The 21,974-nt window shown below is 39.6% G+C and overlaps 1 protein-coding gene across 17 annotated transcripts in view; it reads left to right on the forward strand.

The window, feature by feature from the left end:
- Mga (MAX dimerization protein MGA) overlaps positions 1-21,974 on the forward strand; it is an 88,331-nt gene that overhangs the window by 13,676 nt on the left and 52,681 nt on the right. For 7 of the 17 annotated variants that reach the window (XM_076929514.1, XM_076929519.1, XM_076929520.1 and 4 more), the window contains exons 1-2: positions 11,173-11,311; positions 16,287-17,414. In XM_076929514.1, the coding sequence (XP_076785629.1) occupies positions 16,354-17,414 (1,061 nt within the window). In that variant the 5' untranslated portion in view covers positions 11,173-11,311; positions 16,287-16,353. Of the gene's footprint in view, positions 1-11,169; positions 11,312-11,532; positions 11,956-16,286; positions 17,415-21,974 lie in introns of those variants that run through there. The other 10 variants (XM_076929525.1, XM_076929526.1, XM_076929527.1 and 7 more) reach the window with 4 other exon arrangements.

Below are 21,974 nucleotides of genomic sequence, written 5' to 3' on the forward strand. Positions count from 1 at the left end.
AGTCAAGAATTCTATTTTAACATTACATATGTACTTTGAGCTCTTTTCTAGAAAAGGAACCTAGTGTAATAAATTCAGTAGACTCAGCAGTCTTCACCCCAGGAATGTCCTTTCAATTGTTGCATAGAAGGAGGATTAATGGTGTGAATTGTAGGTGTGAGAATTTCAGTCTGTGAACCCACAGTAGAGTTGATTAGTTTGTCATTCAGCACTTATTGAGCCCCTACCCTCTATGGGCCACATATGAAGTGTCCCTGGGGAACCTAAAAAAGACAATTCCTTGTATATGAAATTCTGGTAAATTGTTGAGGAAATTTAAACATAACAATAAAAGGTAGTTTGATGTTAACAAGCAGTATACCAGTAAAAGCAGAGTGATATGGTACATATGTCAAGGACTTGAACTTCTTAAATCCATAATTATGTTCTCAAGAGTTATATGCAAGCTTGTGCTAGTTTTCAGCTTTTTTCATCTTCCTGAATTGAAGGTTGACTCTACAGTGCTTTTGCCCCAGCTTCTCAAGTGTTGAAATTGCAAGTGTGAACTACCACATTCAGTTAATTTTCATCATTTGAACTTAACTTACAAATTCTGCATGCATAGAAGTTCTCTCTTTCTCCCTCTGTATTCTAGTGCGTCTGAATTCTTGTTTTTTGTATGGATGTGATAGGCAGATGACACCAATGTCATCTTCAATCATTTTTTTTCAACCATATTGTTTTGCATGTGCAGTTGTTAGTGTGGATGTATGCAAATGTCTGTGTGGGTGTGCATAATACAGGGGCCTGCATGGGTATGAAGGTCCAGGATCCATGCTGAAACTCTTTCAGGGATCACTTTCTGTCTTTATTTTTAGTTTTTGAGTTTGGGTCTGTCACTGAACCTGAAGCTAGACTGGCTAGCCAATGAATTTCAGGGATCTGCCTGTCTCCTCATCCCAGTCCCCAGCAGTGTGTTTATTGGATCATTATTGTTTTATTTTGTTTTTTTTTTTTTTTGTTTTTTTTTTTTTGTTACATGAGTTCTGGGGGTCTGGGGAACCGTCTACACTTAAGTCCTTGTAGTTTTGTGGCAGACATTTGAGTGCCTGAGCAATCTCCTTAGCTCTTATACCTTATTGTTTTGAGGCAGAGTTTCCCAGTGAACCTGGAGCTCATTGATTTGGCTAGGCTGGATAGCCAACAAGCTTCAGGGTTCTGCTTGTTACCATCTGCTTGTCAGCATCTTCCCCAGAAATGGGACTATAGATGTGACCAGGTTTGTTTTGTTTTGTTTTTCTGAGTCAGGGTTTTACTGTGTAGTCTTGTGTGGCCTGGAGCTTGCTATGGAGACCAGTCCTTGAAGTCATACAAATTACATACGCCTTTGCCTCCTGACTGCTGTGGTTAAAATTGTGCACCACCACACTTGCTTTTTTTTTTTTTTTTTTTTTTTTTTTTTTTTTTTTTTTTTTTAGATTTATTTATTTTTATTTTATGTGTATGGGTGTTTTGCTTGCATGTATGGCTAGAAGAGGGTTTTCAATCCCCTGGAACCTGAGTTACGGATAATTATGAATCACACCATTTGGGTACTGGGAATCAAACTCAGGTCTTCTGGAAGAGCATCCAGTTCTCTTAACCACTAAGCCATCTTTCCAGTCCTCACTGGGCTATTTATTTATTTATTTATTTTTAAATTATTACTATTTTTTGTTTTCACATGGGTGCTGGTGATCTGAACTCAGTCCTCATGCTTTAAGAACTGGGCAACATTTTTGCCCCTCATTCTCTTTAAAAATTTTTTTAAAAAAAGTATTTGTGTGCTATATATGTATAGTATGTAAGGATTAACCAACTACTTGCAGGAGTTTTGCCTCCTACCATGTAAGTCCCAGCCATCCAGTATGTCCTCAGGCTTGGCAGCAAACTCCTTTACCAGCAGAGCTATCTTACTTTCTTTTTGGGATAGTGTATCACTTAGGTTACTTCAAACTCTTGAGCCTTCTGTGTTAGCCTCCTGAGTGCTGGGATTAGCATGTGTACAAAGGTACCCTGCTCTTCATTTTCTCTGATTTTCCTTTTTATCTTTTGAGACAGGTATTTAGATCTGGCTGGCCTGGCCTGCATCTTAGATATATAAACAAGCTGGCTATGAATTCACAGAGATCCCCCTGCTTCTATTTTTTGAATGTAGATTACAGGAACTTGCCACCTGACACATCAATCTATTTACCTTTTGTTTTTGTTTTTTTGAGACAAAGCACTGGCTATCCTGGAACTCACTGTGTAGACCAGACTATCCTCATACTCACAGAGATCTGCTTGCCTCTGCATTTCGAGTGCTAGGATTAGAGGTGATCACTATGCATGACACTTAGTGAGATATAGTATGTTGATGATCCTCTTGTTTCCCATATGCTGGCTTACAGTTGTGAGTAACCATGCTTGGCTAAAGTTATGTTCATTTTTCTGTGAGACAGGGTGTCACGTAGCCCATTATTGCTTACATGTTCTATTTAAGCAAGAACATTCTTATGGCTAAAGATAATCATGACTTTCCGATCCTTCTGCTTCCCAAGTGCTGGGATTTGTGGATTTTCAAAGTTAAGTAAGTTGTGACAAATTAGATTCCTTAATTAGCTTCACCCATAAAGTCCCTATATCTCAGTTTTATTTCATGCCATATATTTCTCTCTTATTCATCTTTGTTTATTCATATTACAAGTGTTTTGACTTTCAGGCTAGGAAGCCAGGAGTTGGCAAACCTTTTTTTTTCTTTTTCTTTTGTTTTTGTTTTGTTTTGTTTTGTTTTGCTTCTTTCACGACAGGGTTTCCCTGTGTAGCCCTGGCTGTCCTGGAACTCACTCTGTAGACCAGGCTGGCCTCGAACTCAGAAATCTGACTGCCTCTGCCTCCCAAGTGCTGGGATTAAAGGCGTGCGCCCCTACTGCCGGGCTGGCAAACCTTTTAAATAAACGACCAGATAGTAAATATTTTTGCTATGTAAGTCCCATTGTTTCTGCCAGTGTGAAAGCAGGTATAGACAGTACATACATGGCTATATTTCAGTTATTTATGTTCCCTGAAATTGGAATTTTATATAATTTTTACATATAAAATAATGTTACTATTTTGAAGGGCTAGGGATATATAGCTCAGAAATCTGGCATGGACAAGGAAAGCCCTTGGGTCATCTCCAGCACTGAAAAAAAAAGTTTAAAATGTTTTTTCTGTCTAAAAATATAAAGGTTTGGGAACACAGCTCAGTGCTTGCTAGGATGCATAAGGCTGTGGATTCAATCCTATTACCACCAAAAAATTAAAAAAAAAAAAAAAAAGAAAAATATAGAGACCCAGCAGTGTTGGTTTGTGCCTATAATTCTAGCACTTGGGGCATCAAAACAGGGAGATTGCTTTGAGTCACAGGCCAGCCTGGCCTACATTGTGAGTTCTAGGCCATCGCCATGGCTGCAGAGTAGACCTTGCCTCAAGGAAGAAAGCGTATATATGTGTTAGCTGTGGGCCTTATGAAAGCACATGCAGGACATATTCAATGGAGATTACTATTATTTATACATACTTATATAACTCTTCCCTTGTTACTTCTTTGTGTAGTATGGCTGTCTTATTAAAAGCTTAACCATTGTCACTGTATCATGGAAGTCAGTTTGTTTCATATTTTCTTTTCTTTTTTGTCTCTTTTTATTGGATATTTTATTTATTTATATTTTAAATGTTATCCTGTGAGGAGCCGCCCTCACATTCGCCATTGCAAGATGGCGCTGATATCCACTCGTCCAACTGACAAACAGGTGGTTTGTGCGTGTGCACTGCCTCACCTGTGACACAATACCGGTCGACAGGCTACAGCCAACCGTTGGGTGCCACGTCCTAGGCGGGGAGCAGTTTCATATATAAGGGCTGGGATTTTGCCCCCTCGGGGTCCTCTTCATCTGTAAGCTTATGCTCTCCCTCTCAAGATGCATAAAAGCTTTACTGCAGAAGGATCCTGTGTGTGCCGCTTCTGCTGTTCTGCCGTTCCTGCTGGCGGGAGGTTGCGCGGCACATTATCCCTTTTCCTGATTTCCCCTCCGCAAATCCCCTATCCCATCCTCCCTCCCCCTGCTTCTATGAGGGTGCTCCCCCACCTCCCCACCCACTCCCACTTCTCTGCCCTGGTATTCCCCTACACTGGGACACCAAGCCTTCACAGGACCAAGGGCCTCTCCTTCCATTGATGCCAGATAAGGCCATCCTTATGCAGCTGGAGCCATTGCTCCCTCCATGTGTACTCTTTGGCTGGTGGTTTAGTCCCTGGAAGCTTTGTGGGGGTCTGGTTGGTTGATATTGTTCTTCCTATGGGGTTGCAAACCCTTTCAGCTCCTTCAGTCCTTTCTCTAACTCCTTCATTGGGGTCCTTGTGCTCAGTCCAATGATAGGCTTCAAGCATCCACATCTGTATTTGTCAGGCTCTGGCGGAGCCTTTCAGGAGACAGCTATATCAGGTTCCTGTCAGCAAGCACTTCTTGGCATCCCAATAGTGCCTGGATTTGGTGTCTGTATATGGGATGGATCCCTAGGTGGTGCAGTCTCTGGATGGCCTTTCCTTCAGTCTCTGCTCCACACTTTGTCCCCCTTCTAAGAAGGACTGAAGCATCTACACTTTAGTCTTCCTTCTTCTTGAGCTTCATGTGGTCCGTGAAGTGTATCGTGGGTATTCTGAGTTTTTGGGTTAATATCCACTTATCAGTGAGTATATATACCATGTGTGTTCTTTTGTGACTAGAGTTATCTCACTCCGGATATTTTCTAGTTCTATCCATTTGTCTAAGAATTTCATGAAGTCATTGTTTTTTATAGCTGAGTAGTACTCCACTGTGTAAATGTACTACATTTTCTGTATCCATTCCTCTGTTGAAAGACATCTGGATTCTTTCCAGCTTCTGGATATTATAAATAAGGCTGCTATGAACATAGTGGAGCATTTGTCCTTGTTATATAGTAGAGCATCTTTTGAGTATATGCCCAGGAGTGGTATAGCTGGGTCCTCAGGTAGTACTATGTCCAATTTTCTGAGGAACTGTCAGACTGATTTCCAGAGTGGTTGTACCAGCTTGCAATCCCACCAACAATGAAGGAGTGTTCCTCTTTCTCCACATCCTCGACAGCATCTGCTGTCACCTGATTTTTTTGATCTTAGCCATTCTGACTGGTGTGAGGTAGAATCTTAGGGTCGTTTTGATTTGCATTTCCCTGATGACTAAGGATGTTGAACATTTCTTTAGGTGCTTCTCAGTCATTCAATATTCCTCAGTTGAGAATTCTTTTAGTTCTGTACCCCATTTTTGAATAGGGTTATTTGGTTCTCTGTAGTCTAACTTCTTGAGTTCTTTGTATATATTAGATATTAGCCCTCTATTTAATGTAGGATTGGTAAAGATCTTTTCCCAATCTGTTGGTTGCTGTTTTGTCCTATTGACAGTGTCCTTTGCCTTACAAAAGCTTTTTAATTTTATGATGTTCCATTTGTTGGTTGTTGATCTTAGAGCATAAGCCACTGGTGTTCTGTTCAGGAAAATTTCCCCTGTGTCCATGTGTTTGAGGCTCTTCCCCAGTTTCTCTTCTATTAGATTCAGTGTATCTAATATGGTTTTATATGGAGGTCCTTGATCCACTTGGACTGACTTGACTTGAGCTTTGTACAAGGAGATAAGAATGGATTGATTTGCATCCTTCTACATGCTGTCGGACAGTTGAACCAGCACCATTAGTTGAAAATGCTGTCTTTTTTCCACTGGATGGTTTTAGCTCCTTTGTCAAAGATCAAGTGACCATAGGTGTGTGGGTTCATTTCTGGGTCTTCAATTCTATTCCATTGATCTACCTGCCTGTCTCTGTACCAATTACATGCAGTTTTTATCATGATTGCCATGTAATACAGCTTGAGGTCATGGATAGTGATTTCCCCAGAAGTTCTTTTATTGTTGAGAATAGTTTTTGCTATCATGGGCTTTTGGTTATTCCAAATGAATTTGCAAATGCTCTTTCTAACTCTATGAAGAATTGAGTTGGCATTTTGATTGGGGATTGCATTGAATCTGTAGATTGTTTTTGGCAAGATGGCCATTTTTACTATATTAATCCTGCCAATCCATGAGCATGGGAGATCTTTCCATCTTCTAAAATCTGCTTCAATTTCTTTCTTCAGGTACTTGAAGTTCTTGTCATACCCATCTTTTACTTGCTTGGTTAGAGTCATACCAACGTATTTTATATTATTTGTGACTATTGTGAATGGTGTTGTTTCCCTAATTTCTTTCTCAGCCTGTTTATCCTTTGAGTAGAGGAAGGCTACTGAGTTAGAGTTAATTTTATATGCAGCCACTTTGCTGAAGTTATTTATCCAGTGTAGTTCTCCGGTGGAATTTTTGGGGTTACTTAAGTATACTATCATATCAGCAAATAGTGATATTTTGACTTCTTCCTTTTCAATTTGTGTCCCTTTGACCTCCTTTTGTTGTCTAATTGCTCTGGCTAGGACTTTGAGTACTATATTGAATAGATGGGGAGAGAGTGGGCAGCCTTGTCTTGTCCCTGATTTTAGTGGAATTGCTTCAAGTTTCTATTTAGTTTGATGTTGGCTACTGGATTGCTGTATATTGCTTTTACTATGTTTAGGTATGGGCCTTGAATTCCTGATTTTTCTAAGACTTTTAACATGAAGGGATGTTGAATTTTGTCAAATGCCTTTTCTGTATCTAATGAGATGATCATGTGTTTTTTTTTTCTTTGAGTTTGTTTATATAGTGGATTACGTTAATGAATATCTTTAATTGGGAAGGAGACAAGTATGACCAAAATACATGGAATCTTCAAAGAATTAATAAAACATTACTGAAATATCTTAAAAAAAACCAAAACCCTATCTCTCCTTTATTATACTGGCTAGTCTTGAATTCTTTTAGGTATTAAAGCCATCATTTGGTTTGGCCTGAGTCAAGGTCTTAAAAGTCTAGGAACTAAAATCCTCAGGGTGCTGAAGGAGGCAGTGTGGAGCTGTGTCTTTGTCACCTTAACACTGACAGGTCAAGAGGGCTTTAGGATCAAGGAGTGGAAATAGGACCTTGTAACTAAAATGGAGGTTTGTATTAACATAGGAATTTGGTTTCCAGTTATGTTTATTGACCTTGGAAGGAGTATTAGATTACAGATGTGCCTTCTTCCTCCCAGGTGGGCCCTTATCAAGAGTACACATCTGTTAGTCTTTTCCAAGCTGTTAACTGCATTTCTATTTTGAAAATAAAAGCTTTTCAACACTGCAGGTTATTTTTCAATTCCTTTAAAACTGGCTTTTTAGATAATACATTCCTTTTTTTGTTTTGTTTTGTTTTTCGAGACAGGGTTTCTCTGTATAGCCTTGGCTGTCCTGGAACTCACTCTGTAGACCAGGCTGGCCTCAAACTCAGAAATCTGCCTACCTCTGCCTCCCAAGTGCTGGGATTACAGGTGTGCGCCACCACTGCCCGGCTTAGATAATACATTCCTACAACCAACAGTATATATTGCCACTAAGAATTTAAGATAATTAGATTTTTTTTTTGCCATTTGAGATATATTTGCAAGAACAAAGTTTTTGGATTATATTTATATAGAAGCATTAAAGATGAGTATTCATTTTAATGTATGCCCTCTCTAGTATCTAATCTTAAAACGCTCCCTTTAAAAAACATTAATAGTAGATGGTATTCTTTTTGTTGTCACCTGTATACATACATATGCCACAGAAAGCATGTGGAGCTCAGATGGCAAGTTGTGGTAGTTAGTTCTTTATGTGGGTTTCCAGGGATTAAACTCAGGTCATCAGAGTTGGTGGCAAAAACTATGTTGATTACCATAATCTAGTTTTTTGAGGCAGTGGTACTCTTTATGTAAAATAAGTATGGCTTGTTTCATATATTTGCATAATTTTTTAGTGTTTTTCTTCTGCCATAGGCTTTTGGGTTTTTTTCTCAAGTCCTACCATACTTGTATACTACATACTTGTTTACAGTATACTTCATCTAGTCCTCTTTGTTTGTAGGAAGTTTCTTTAACAAATTGACACTTAAGTATGAAAAATTAGGGAAGACCCTCTTAGGTAAAATGTGAGAAACATGGGCCTAAGGCATGGGACAGTAAAAGGGCATCCTTTGTTTTTGTTTTTGTCTTTTTCTAGACAGGCTGTCCTAGAACTCTGTAGACCAGGCTAGTCTTGAATTCACAGAGATCCATCTGCCTTTGCCTCCAGAGTACTGGGAATAAAGGTATGTGCCATCACATCTGGCTAGGTTTTAGCCAAATGCTGGAGATTGAACCCAGGGTTTTTGTGCATGTACCTTTGCAAGTACTCTGCCTCTGAGCTGTATCTCTCCTCTCCTTCCTTTCTTCTGGAGACAGGTATTTCATGTTGACCTTGAACTTACTTTATTTTATAGCTTTGACTTGTTTGGGAGTTTAGGATTTTCCTAAAAGCTATTAGGCATGCACAATCATTTCTAGCTAAGGATGGCTTTCCCTTTCTCCCCTTGTTTTTTGGGAAAAGGTCTGTCTATGTAGCTCTGGTTGTCAATATGTAGACCAAGTTCTTCAAACTAACAGATATCCACTTGCCTCTGTTTCATAGTTCAGGATTAAAAGTATGTACCATGGCATCTGGCTAATGAAAATAGAATACAACTAAGTACATTTGAGGAACCCTCCATTGAAAGTAGAGAGTAACCATTATGCAATTACTTGAAAAAGCAATTAAAAAACAAAACCCAGTCACTTGGTTCCTGGGGATATAGCACAGTTGATAGGATGCTTGCCTAGCATGCATAAAACCAAGTTTAGCAGCGGCTTCTATTTGTACCCAGAGGTGGAGCCAGGAGGATCAGAAGTTCAGCCATCTTTGGCTATATTATTTTGAAGCCATCGAGGGATTCATGAATCCCTGTTATAAGCAAAAATGGTTATTTGGTAAATCTAAACTGAATCACTGAAATTGGTATAGCTATATTATTAATTGTATATTAGCATATAAAAACACAAATGATCAAAGAACTCTCAGACTCTTTCCAACTTGTAGGTTAAGTAGACTCCACTTTGAAAACTTATAGGTAGTGTACCTATTAGTATGGCATCTTAAAAGTTTGTTTTGTTACCTAAAAAAAATTAATCTGGAGGACCATTTCTATAGTTGAGAGAAAAGCAGAAGGGTGGACAAGCTGTAAATCTTTTCACCTGGAGGGAGATGGAATTGTAAGAAAATCAGGCCTTTTGAGTCAGGGTCAGCAATGGAGGTCTGCAGGAAGCTCTAGAAATCGTGAGGAGAGGGAAATGTTCTTAGGACATCGGGAAAGTGATAGACGTTGTGTTCAGGAAACTAGGTAGTCAGCAATGAAAATCAGTAAGTAAGAGGTGAAAACCTGGTATTTCATGTTTGCCTGGAGTAGGGAAAGAGGACCAAAGAGCATTTCTATTGCCCTCTTCCATGCAAGTTGTTCTCGTATTTTCCAATTAGAGGTGCTATTTGGGTTATCTTTTTTTGAGATGCTACTGAGTCATTCATACCTTAGGGGCAGACATTTTAATACTAAATAAACTCAAATTTTAGTCTCAGAAAAATGGGATTTTTGAGAAACCCATTACAACTCTTGAGAAGGCATCTTGGTTTAGTAGGAAACGTTCTTGGGAGTCAGAGAAGAGGAACATGTTAAAGATATGGTTTTCAGTTATGTCTAAGATCTTGAATGCTTTTCCGAATCATGGGTTTCAGAATGATTTCAGAAGTCTGTAAACTTTAGTTCTGGGCTTGATTAGAAAAGGCAGTTTCTGCCTGTGTGTTGTGTGTCTCCTCAGGAATAAATAGCTAAGTGAAAAGAAACAAGTCAAATCAACCTGTTGCCTATCTCTGTCCTTCCTCTTGGCTCTATCCTTATAATCTTGTTTTCCTTCAAAGTGTTTGTATTGTCACCTAGCACGGAATAAGTTTTCCTATTATCTCTTGAGAATGAAAAGTTTGGTGAATATGGTCTGCATTTTATGTTTTCTACTCAGTTATTTCTTTGTACTCCTTTTCACTTTAAACATTATTTATTGGCTGGTAGATTATTAGCAGCATGAAAGTTGTAAGTGGTAGAGGAAAGCACCTAAAATTTTTGATGTTTGGTTGAGAACTATTGTACTTTTACTTAGTTTGGCAATTGCCTGATATACTTTTTAATGTTTTCTTTAAATTTTAAAGCTTCATTGTCTTGAAGAAGCAACAACAACAAATATACAAGCTTAGGGCATTACATTTCAGATAAAACTCTCAGGCAAATTTCTTGACTTTTTTTTTTTTTTTTTTTTTTTTAAGACACTTTCATCTTGGTATCAGGCAGTTTAGTGGCAGCTCCTTTTCCTTTATCGAACCTTAATTTGCTTTGTTTTTCATTTCGGCATGATGTCTTGGCAGCTTAGCTTGCCCTGGAATTTGAACTCGCTATGTAATTCAGGTTAGCCTCGAACTCGCAGCAGTCCTGCTTCAGCTTCAGTGTTGAGAATGTAGGCATAAACTTCCATTCTCTGCTTTCATTCAGCAAGACTTTCTCGAATTTTCCTAGTGTTCTTTGTTGGTGAATATTGGAAAATTGCTTACTCTTCTTTCATGGTGTTTGCTTCAAGGTTTTCCAGTGCGCTGGCGCTTTCCAACCCCACAGGAGGTCCTCAGAATTTCTTTTCTTTTCCTTTTTCTTTCTTCTTCTTTTTTTTTCTTTTTCTTTTTTTTTGGATGGACTTGCGAAGCCAGGCGGTCAAAGAAGCTTCGTGTGGGTGGGGCTGGGTACGGCAGGGGCGGGGCCAGTGAGAAGTCCCTGGGAAAGGCTGAAGAATCTTGTTGAGAAAGGTCCGGTGGGCAGTGGTTTCAGAATTTTCACGAAGGCTTCGAATACAGGATTGAGGGCACTGGGTACCTCTCTCATGTTTCTCCTTTCTTGATTCTGGAAGCTTCAGTAGTTCCTTCTGGATTACTAAAACGCGAAAAGGCTGTGGCTTCGGCTCCGTGGGCGGAACCCAAGGGTCCTGACGCTGCTCCGGGCCGTTTGGCCTCCTGATGTTGGGGGAGGGGTAAAGAGGTGCTGCTCGCGCCTCCCTTTGCGCCTGCGCAGCCGGCTCCAAGCGGGTAGGAGCGCGTGCGCAGTGACGTGGACATCCGGTGCGTGCGCAGGCTCTTCAGCTGAAGCGGACACACGGTGTGCGAACCCTTCAGAATAACCCTCCCCTAGAGGGATGTGAAGGACTCGGGGTGAGGCCGACCACGCCCCGCACGGTAACTCTCGGGCCTGGGTGGAGGGCGTCGCTTCAATAGTGGCCCGATTGGAGTTTTTTGAGAGTTTAAACCACTTGTATATTTGAATGGCTTGACCAGCGTTCCGCAGAGAGAGCTTCGCACGCCTGGGCCTGGCTGGGCCTTAATGCTGTGCAGCCTTTGGTCCCTTGAGCGAGTTGCGCATGTCATCTCGCGCGCCTCCCCGACCTCACTTCCGTGTTGCTCGGAGAACTAACTAGGAACATCGACGCCGGAGACCGTGACCACGAGGCGGGCGGGGTGAGAAGTGCCCGTGGCACGGCCATGCCCTCGCGTGCGTGGGGTGTTGAACAGCATGGCACGTTCCGCGTGACGTTTTCTAGCCTGGCTGTCGGTCGAAAGCTGTGCTGACTAAGCGCAGGTTTTAGAGTTCAGCCCTCGGGGTTTCAAGTCTCCGAGGGAAACAACCAATGGCTGTTTCTCCAAGGAACTGGGTGCAGTGTTTTGACACCTATTCAAACGTTTCCTAGCGTGTAATTTCTGGACAAATTGAGGCAAGGCTCCGAATTTAACGAGGGGGTGATGAGTGAGTTGAATGAGAGTGAGAACTTTGTAAACAAAGGAGCTATGATTTGTAAGTGCAAAATCGAAGGCGGAGAAAACAGGTAGGGAACAGGTGTTGTTTCCTTTTTCTCTTTGTGGGGTAGCCTTGACTGGTTTTCTGTTCATAGGACTTCCCGTTTCTTTTGAATTTTCAAGTAGGTCTTTGACTCGAGTGTAGGTTGATTAGTAAGCTTACCACCACTATAAGTTGGGGAATCTGTGTTTGAAGATTATAGAGAAGTTGGGGATACTTTTTAAACTGGTGAAATTGGTGCCAGTATTGCTATGAAGTATTGCTATTTTTGCCTACGCTTTCGTTCCCCTAGAATTTCTCTTTTTCTCTGGCAAAGGATGGAAGCAGGGATGGGTGTAAAGTGCCCGAAAAGGGTGACTTGATTGGTAGAACGGAAAAAAAAAATCTCCGTTTGAGGGAGATCCACTCTTGTTCGCGTCGCCAAGGCCGACACGTGGATCTTGAAAAGTTAGGGCTCTCTTATTCTCAGCCTGAGGGTGTCGTTGAGCTTGCCACGCTTGAGTGGCCAAGTGACTAGTCAACCCTGCCTGCCTTGCTTGCTTTTTGGGCACGATGCTGCAGTTAAGGTAGCGAGAGGACTGCTGGGAGGGTTGGGGAGGGGGTGGCTACTTGTTTAGTCTCCAAGGTAACCGTAAGCGGCTGAACAGCCCTAGGAAAACAGGGTTCTGCCTGACTGCACGTGATCCTTGGGACTCTACCCTGGAAGAGTTTTCTTTGGGACATTTTTTTCCATGTTGTTTGTGGCTAGCTGTCTTCTGTATTTGAAAAGCAAGTAACTGGAGGCTTTTTTTTTTTTTTTTTTTTTTTTTTAAATACATAGTAAGTTGGGTCCACTTAACTGCAACACAAGTGAAAGACTTGAAATTTTGTTCTGTAGGTTCTTTGGCATATTTATTTCAAATTTGCTGTTCATTTCTGCTGTAAAGGTTAGTTTTTCAGATTCTACTTAACCCATAGGCACCTAAAAGCTTGTTAGCGTGAATTGTTTCAGATTGATACCTACAAATGGAGATGTGAAAAAAATTTGAGTTTCAAAGTGCGATTTAATTTAACCAAAAGACAAACATCACAGTGAGCCTCCTGTACAGCAATACATTTATTGTTTGGAAGGGCTTGGTTAGCACGGGCAACATTTAGAATGTGTTGACCATCATTTGAAATTTGTGTCTTAAGAGTAATATTTTGACTTGGTGTAGTTAAGTATGTAAATCATTTAATTAGGTTGCTACATAGTGTGTTTTATGGGTTGTATCAGGGTCTCCATTATAGTACAGATTTCCCAAAGACCGCTGGATGAAAAAGAGTAGGTACTCTGATTTTGTTAAAATTGATGCAACTTGCTACACTGTTTTAAATGTCTGTTAGAGATTGCAGATATGTGTATCGAGGGGACTGAGAATGACTCTCTTTACAACTAAATTTAAGGCCCTTTCCAACCCTTACTTTAATCTAGGTAAATGTTTGATGAGGAAAGGCTATGTATCTCAAGTTTATGATACCTTGGGGTCATAAATTGAATTTTGATTTTGTGTATTTCGTTAAACTGTGCAATAAATTAGTTGGTTTAAGTTTTTTTGATTTAGTTTTTTGAAAAGACTTTATGCAGCTCTACAAGTTTTGACATTTCCTGTTTTTCATACGTATTTTATATTAGATGCCTATGTACAAAGTTGAAATAAAGCAATTTGAGTTTTTTCCCCCCTTTGGGGGAAGGGATGGGGCCAGGCAGGGTCTTATATAGCCCAGGCTGACTTTGAATTTGATATGTAACTGTGGACTTCTAATTTTCCTGCTTTGGTGTTTGGAGTTACAGGCATGCACCACCTTGTCTGATTCCTCCTCCTCCCCCCCCCCCCCCCACACATGTGGTGCCGGGCATTGACTTTATGTGTGTTAGATAAGCACTCTGCTGACTGAGCTGCATCTCCTCCCCAATTTGAGTTTTCAGAACTTTGTTTAGGCAAAGGAAAAACTAGCATTGTATACCTCTACCGTGGTGTATAACTTTTTGTGTGTTTTCTAAGCTTAAACATATTCGAGTTGCTAGGTGACTTGTGAAACTTTTTGTTTTGTCAATGTGTGTTATATATTGACTAGTTTAGTTTATGGATAAAATCCTAAGGCAGCTTTAGAAAATAATTTTTTTAAACTTTACCTACCTTAGGCCCACTGTTTTAATTCCCAGCACCGCAAAGCAAACATCCACATACTTACCAGAGCCCAGTGTATTTCTGAAGAATGCATCCCATGTCACCCTAGCTAATAGTGAGACATTGTCTCAAAACAAACAGATATGACAATAAACAAAAATTACTCCAACCCAGAGGAGCTTATCTACTATGATCATGGATGTTAGGGCTCTAGTATTAAAGACTAGATCCCCTCCCTCTCAGCCCCTCAACACAAGAGTGGCCAGGCCCCACCTTTGAGGTCTTCCAACTGTCAGATTCTGCCCACAGAATGCAGCAATGGCTGGACTCAGTCCCTTTATGCTCTACAGAGTAAAAAGCCCAACGTTAGGCCACCCTGGAAAGCTCCTCCCCCAAGGAACCCTATATAAAGCCTGCCTCCTGCTCAGTTTTTTGCAGTTTCCCACCCAAGCCAAGGAAGCCATCTTACTGTGTCTTTCCCAACAAATCTCTTAGGTGAGGTTTGTTGTGTGGTGTGACCTTGTGGTATTCCTTAGCTCCCTACTGCCACATACTTCTCCCTTTAGAGCTATAACACTTCACCACCCCTTTAGTCAGCCTCAACTCAATGGCAATCCTTTTGCCTCAGCAGCTTTCTGATAGCTTAATGGGTGTGAGCCATCAAGCCTGGCTATATATAACTTTTTTGGGGGGGAGGAAGGAACAGGGTCTATTGAGTCCTGGCAGTCTTGAAACTAATTCTCTGTGCAGATCAGGATGGTCTGGAACTCACAGAGATCCTGCTGCCTCTGTTTCCCAAGTTCTGAGATTAAAAGCATGTTCCACCATACCCTGCTATTTGTAATTTTTGAGCTATACTTCACCTAAAATAAAATTTGTAGTTTGAAGCGCACCGGAACCTGGAGAGATGACTCAGTGGATAAAGCACTTAAATGTGAGCACTGGAATTTTTGTCCCTAGTACCCAAGAGCCTCTCTGACTGACTATGTAGCCTAAACTGGTCCTGACCTTTAAGAAATCTTCCTGCCTTAGCCATCTAATCTATAGGATTATATCTTGAGTACTACACCCAGTTTATATAATTTTTTAAAATAAATACATAATTTTAGTTTGTGTAAGATTATGGGATTGTTACTAATGATTTTTTTTTTGGAGAGATAGAATATGAATAACTCTTAGTTAGTTAGATTAGATTAAAATTAGTTTAAAGATGATAGAAATGATTAGGGTAATTGGGTGTAGTGACCTTTAATCCCAGTACTTGAGAGTCAGACACAGGAAGATTGCTCTAAGTTTTGAGGCTAGGTTGATCTACATAATAAGGCTATGATTCTGTCTTAAGAAAACATCTCCCCATTCCTACTCCCTAATTTTTAAAAAAGAATGGTTAGGGATTCCAGAACAAATATCTTTACAGTGATTGAAGGGCAATAAGATGTGTCTTAAGAGAATTAGGAATGTTTTGGATAACATGATCAGTGATTTTTCTTTCTCTGTGACAGGCGCTCATGTATCCCAGGGTGATCTTGAATTCCCTTGAACTTCTTAATTATTTTTTGGCAATTTCATGCTTGTGTCTTGTATTGGATTGCATCCCTACTTCTTATTACTCTCATTTCCTCTCTCTCCAGTTCTCCAGTTGAAACCTATTTTCTCAATATATTAATATTAATAGTCTTTTGTGTGTGTGTGTGTGTGTCTCCGTGAGTTTAAAGGTTTTAGATAAATTTTTAGTATGTGCTCGTGTGGGTCTGCTTGTCACCTAATGAACATTGAGGTCAAAGCACAGGTTTTAAAAATCAATTCTCTTTATTCACTTTTTTTGTAAGGTTCAGGGATTGAACTCAGATCAATTGGCTTGCCTGACCTACTGAGCCATGTCTCTGGCCTCTCTTAAGTTTAAGTAGGGTTACTTGCATGAGCACGGGTAGGTGATTATTTACTGGAGCATGGACAAGTTTATCTTTGGCTATACCACTGACTGACTTTTTCAGCTTGTGCTCTTTTGCCATCTCCCAAGTGCTTAGAGTACAGATCTATGCCACTACTCCTGGTTTATGCAGGGCTGGAAATTGGACCCAGAGCTTTATGTGTGCTAGGCAGATCTACCAGATGAGTTACAATTCCAGCCCTAACAGCTGTATTTTTGTTAGAAAAATTCTGAGTTGACTAAAGGTTTTTTTTTTCTTTTGTTTTGTTTTGTTTTTAGGATGAGAAAGCATTTGTAACTATGTATTGACTACAGTTTTCTTACTACTGAATTTCTCACTGGAATCATGGAAGAGAAACAGCAAATCATATTGACCAATCAAGATGGAGGGACAGTAACAGGAGCAGCACCTACCTTCTTTGTCATCCTAAAACAGCCAGGAAATGGCAAAAATGATCAAGGAATTTTGGTTACTAATAGAGATGCTCGTGCTTTGTTGAGTAAGGAGTCATCACCAGGAAAATCTAAAGAGAAAATTTGCCTTCCGGCTGATTGTACTGTGGGAAAAATCACTGTTACCCTTGATAACAATAGTATGTGGAATGAGTTCCATAATCGAAGCACAGAGATGATTCTGACCAAACAGGGAAGACGTATGTTTCCTTATTGTCGATATTGGATAACAGGCTTAGATTCAAATTTAAAGTATATCCTTGTAATGGACATATCTCCCGTGGATAGTCACCGGTATAAGTGGAATGGTCGTTGGTGGGAACCCAGTGGGAAGGCTGAACCCCATATTTTGGGGAGAGTTTTCATTCATCCAGAATCTCCTTCTACAGGTCATTATTGGATGCATCAACCAGTATCTTTCTATAAACTCAAACTTACCAACAATACACTGGACCAGGAAGGACATATTATCTTGCACTCTATGCATCGTTACCTGCCAAGGCTTCATTTGGTGCCTGCAGAAAAGGCTACAGAAGTGATACAGTTAAATGGCCCTGGTGTTCATACTTTTACTTTCCCCCAGACTGAATTCTTTGCAGTAACAGCTTATCAAAACATTCAGATTACCCAGTTGAAAATAGATTACAATCCATTTGCCAAAGGCTTTCGGGATGATGGGTTGAGCAGTAAGCCTCAGAGAGATGGAAAACAAAGGAATAGCTCTGATCAAGAAGGGAATAGTGTTTCTAGTTCTCCTGGTCACCGTGTTCGTCTTACAGAAGGTGAGGGGTCAGAGATTCATTCAGGTGATTTTGATCCGGTGTTAAGGGGTCATGAAACATCAAGCCTAGGTTTAGAGAAGGCTCCCCATAATGCAAAACAAGACTTTCTTGGATTTGTGAATACTGATTCGACACATGAAGTTCCTCAGTTGAAACATGAGATTTCTGAAAGGTAAGTCATATTTTTTAAACATTTATTTAGTGTGTGTGCATGTTTGTAGGTCAAATGGCAGCTTTACAGAATCGATGTGGCTCTGGGACATCAAATTCTGCACCCCAAACTCAGGATCCTTCTATTTCTTCCTAGCCACTGGGATTACAGATATACACCCAGTGGTTCTCGAGCTCTTTCTCTCTCCCACTCCAGATTTATTTTATGTATATGAGTACACTGTAGCTGTCTTTGGACACACCAGAAGAGTGTATTGGATCCTATTACAGATGGTTGTGAGCCACCATGTGGTTGTGAGGAATTATAACTCAGGACCTCTGAAAAGAGCAGTGAGTGTTCTTAACCACTAAGTCATCTCTCCAGTCCAGGTTGACTCTCTTTATTTTTTATTATTATTATTATTATTATTATTTTTTGCTTCTTTTTATTTTCTCTCTCTATTTCTCTCTCTCTCTCTTTTCTTTTCTTTTCTTTTCTTTTCTTTTCTTTTCTTTTCTTTGAGAGGATCTCACTATCTTGGCTGGCCTGGAACTTGATTTGTATATAGACAAGCTGGCTTGGAACTGACAGAGATCTGCCTGCCTCTACTTCTACTTCTTGAATGCTGTTTTTTTTTTTTTTTTTGTTTTGTTTTGTTTTTTTTTTTTTTTTGGTTTGTTTGTTTGTTTTGGTTTTTTGAGACAGGGTTTCTCTGTATAGCCCTGGCTGTCCTGGAACTCACTCTGTAGACCAGGCTGGCCTTGAACTCAGAAATCCGCCTGCCTCTGCCTCCCAAGTGCTGGGATTAAAGGCATGCGCCACCACTGCCCGGCGAATGCTGGTATTAAAGATGTGCGCCACCATGCTTGACTTAAAGATTTTTATTTATTTTTTTAATGTGAATGCATGTATATCTGTATATTATACATGTGTGTTGCCACCTGTTAAGGCCAGGAGAGGATAGATCCCCTGAACTGGAGTCATATATATTTTCAAGCAACATGATGTGGGTTCTCTGGAAGAGCAGCAAGGGCTTGTAACCACTGAACCATTTCTCTAACCACCCATGTCTTTTTTTTTTTTAACTTTTTAAAGACAGGGTTTCTCTGTGTAGCCGTAGCTGTCCTCATAACTCATTCTGTAGACCAGCCTGGCCTGGAAAGTCACAGATACCTACCTGCTTCTGCCTCCTAAGTACTGAGATTGAAAACGTGTGCCATTACCACTACCCAGCCCAGACTCATTTAAAAAAAAAACACATTTGTCTCTTACCACCCCTTTATTTAACTACTAAACAAATAAAAAGGACTTTAAAGCATTTATTAGAAAATTCTCTGGTGAAGATTGTAGCTCAGTGGTAGAATGCCTATTTAGCATGTTCAGAGTTTGAGTAATAGATAGTATTGACCTTCTTTCTAAAAAAGGTCTATAAGATTTATATAGGTGTATAAAGTATAAAGGTGTATACTTCTGAAATTGATGAAATTCCTTGTTGCCCTATTTTTTTCTGTATGAGATTTGCATCCCTGTGTTCAGGATATCCATGCTGTGTATGGTATCTGCCCACTAGTCACTTAGTATCCCTGTCAAATAAGAGAGGGCATTGTAGAAGTATTTTAGTTGTTGCATTTGGTTAGTCTTTATATATTATTCTCATACTATTGGCACAGTATCTATGTTATTTACCTCATGTATATCATAGGCATTTTGTTCTTCATCACAAGAAAGGTGAGTTTGGCATAATAAAATACTTTTAGAGAATGGGATAATTCATTCACCTTTATTATAGTCTATTGTTATAATTCTACTGTATAGTTTTTGTTTTTAACCTATTATCATGCTTAATTTAAGAACATATAGATATTGCAAACACTTCTTGTGGATAATTTAACTGTATTTTAGGACTTTAGATGCATCTCTTTGGTAGAGTGCCTGCCTTCCATAGACCATGAGGAAGATTTATTTCCAATACCACATAAAAACTGCTCATGGTAGCATGTTTGTAATCCCAGCACTTGAGGAAGGAAGAAAGGAAGGAAGGAAGGAAAAAAATATTAGAAGTGCAATTATAATAAACTTACTAATTTACTTATTTCTGTACCTTGGCTAACCACCAGGCAACTGAAAATGAGGAAAGTAAAATTGAGGACAAGGGGCCTTAGTATATCTTGTTTCAACCATGTATGATACATTATAATTCATTTTTTAAAAACAACTTTTAGTGTTAGGCCTACAGGTTTGAGCCTATTAAAAAAAAAAGGTTGTCCTTATTTCAGAAACTGGCCCCAGGCCACCTTTTTTGATAGTAATCAGGAGATTCCAATCTCCCTTAGATTCACTTAACTTGCTAAACTCATTCACAGAACTCAGGAAATGTTCTACAAGATCTCCTGTTGGCTTTGCTCTCCCCAGAGGCTAAACTGACTCAAGAGTACTGATTCTCTAACCCAGTGCTCATCTTTTTGGTAGCCTCGCTGACATTGAAGCTATCTGTTGGGGGGGGAAGGGGACGCTGGCGGACACTATGAAGTCAACTCTAGCATAAACTAAAGTGTAAGCAGTATGCTCATGAAATACTTTGGTTAGGAAATACTTTGATAATTATCAGAAAATTTCAAGTATTTAAGAAGCTCTGTGCCATAAACTTGAAACAAAGACTAGATTATTTATATATAAGTACATATACACACATACCTTTTTCTTTCTGTTTTTAAAAAAACGTTTATTTTATGTGTATGGACACTTTGTGTGCATGCATGTCCACGTGCCATGAGTATGCTTGGTGTTATGAATCACCTGAATCTGGAGTTACAAACAGGTGTGAGCTACTGTGTGGGTGCTAGAAATTGAAACTGGGTCCTGTAGAGAAGCCAGTGCTCTTAACTGATAATGAGCCATTTTTACAGCCCCTGTTTTTGTTTTTTAAAGACAGGGTCTTATGTGTAGTCCTGGCTTTCAAGTCAGTAGGTCCACCTGACTGGGATTAAAAGTACACACATCTGACCTATTTTTATTGAGATAGAATTTTGTTAGCTTAGTGGAGGCTGGTTTGGTGCCTGGTACCCATGGAGGCCAGAAGAGAGCATTTGAACTGGAGTTACAGAAGGTTGTGAGCTGGAATGTAGGTGCTGGGAATCAAACATGGGTACTCTATAAGTAAATAGCTGGTGCTTTTTAACTACTGAGTCATCTTTTCTGGTCAAATTCTCTGCCCCCGTCCCCCTCTGTCATTCCCTCTTTTTTTTTTTTTTTAAGTTACTCTCCTTTCTTGGCCACCTTTCCATTCCTTCCTTTTGATACTGATTTTCTCCCACTATATAGGCTTTTTTTTTTTTTTGGCTGGGTAGCACCAAGTTAAATGTATTACCAAAGAGCTATAGCCCCTGCTATTTTAGGGACTTGTTTAGATTTGTTCCTTTTTCTTCTGAAAAAAAAAAAAAAAATCTACAGTGATTGGAGTTGTTTCCTTGATTTCTTTTTCAGCACATTTGAAGATAGAAAATCTACTGATTCAAACTGGGTATGGTAGCACATATCTTTAATTTCAGCATTTATGAGGAAGAGGCAGGCTGGTCTATGTGAAGCCAGCCTGGTCTATACAGTGAGTTCTAGGACAGCTAGAACTACATAGTGAGAACTTATAGGGTGAGGGTGGGGGTGGGGGTGGGGGACAGGGGATAATAACTAAATAAAAAGTCTATTGATCTTTGTAACATGTTTATGTTTGTTTCATACTCTGCAAATAGGGATAATTTGACTCTGTTCTTTATTATTTTTGTCCCTTTTATTTCTTTCTTGTCTTGTTATTCTGTCTGAGACTTCAAGCACTATCTTGGACAAGAATGGAGTAGACACTTGTCTAATTTTTGATTTTAGAGGAAATGTTTTGCTTTTTTTCTCATTTAGCACAGGTAAATTGTATGTTGCTTTATGATGTTGAGGTGTTACTTCTACTTCTAGTTTCTGTAGGTCTTTTTATGAATAGATGTTTGTTTTGGTTTTTGAGATGGGCTTTCTCTATGTATCCCTGGCTGTCCTAGAAGTCACACTGTAGACCAGGCTGGCCTTGAACTCCTAGAGATCCACCTGTCCCTGCCTCCCAGTACTTGGGATCATATCTGGTGATATTGAACTTTTTATTGAGAATTTTTGAATCTTTGTACATCAGGGAAATTGGTTTAGTTTCCTGTTTTTGTTATATCTTTTTCTGGTTTTGTTATTTTGTTAATCTAGATAGGACTAGATTTGTAGACTGCCTTTAATAGCACTAGTTACTTCCCTTTCTGTTTTCCGGAACACTTTGAAGCACTTTGGTTTTTCTTTACAAGTTTGCTAGAAATCCACAGGTGCTATGTTAGTCTTATCTTCCTTGTTACTTTTTATATGGCTTCAGTTTTTTTGCTCACTATAGATCTGTTGGAGTTGGGCTATCCTCTTGTAATTTTATAAGGCTGTATATATCTAGGAATTTACCTTTCTAGATTTTCCAATTTTCATAATATTCTCTAATTTTATGATTTCATTGCTACCAATTATAATGTTCCTTTTTCATCTTTAATTTTATTAGTTTGAATTTTCTTT

This window comes from Arvicanthis niloticus, chromosome 2, assembly GCF_011762505.2.
Source record: "Arvicanthis niloticus isolate mArvNil1 chromosome 2, mArvNil1.pat.X, whole genome shotgun sequence".
In the NCBI taxonomy this organism is placed as follows: Eukaryota; Metazoa; Chordata; class Mammalia; order Rodentia; family Muridae; genus Arvicanthis; species Arvicanthis niloticus.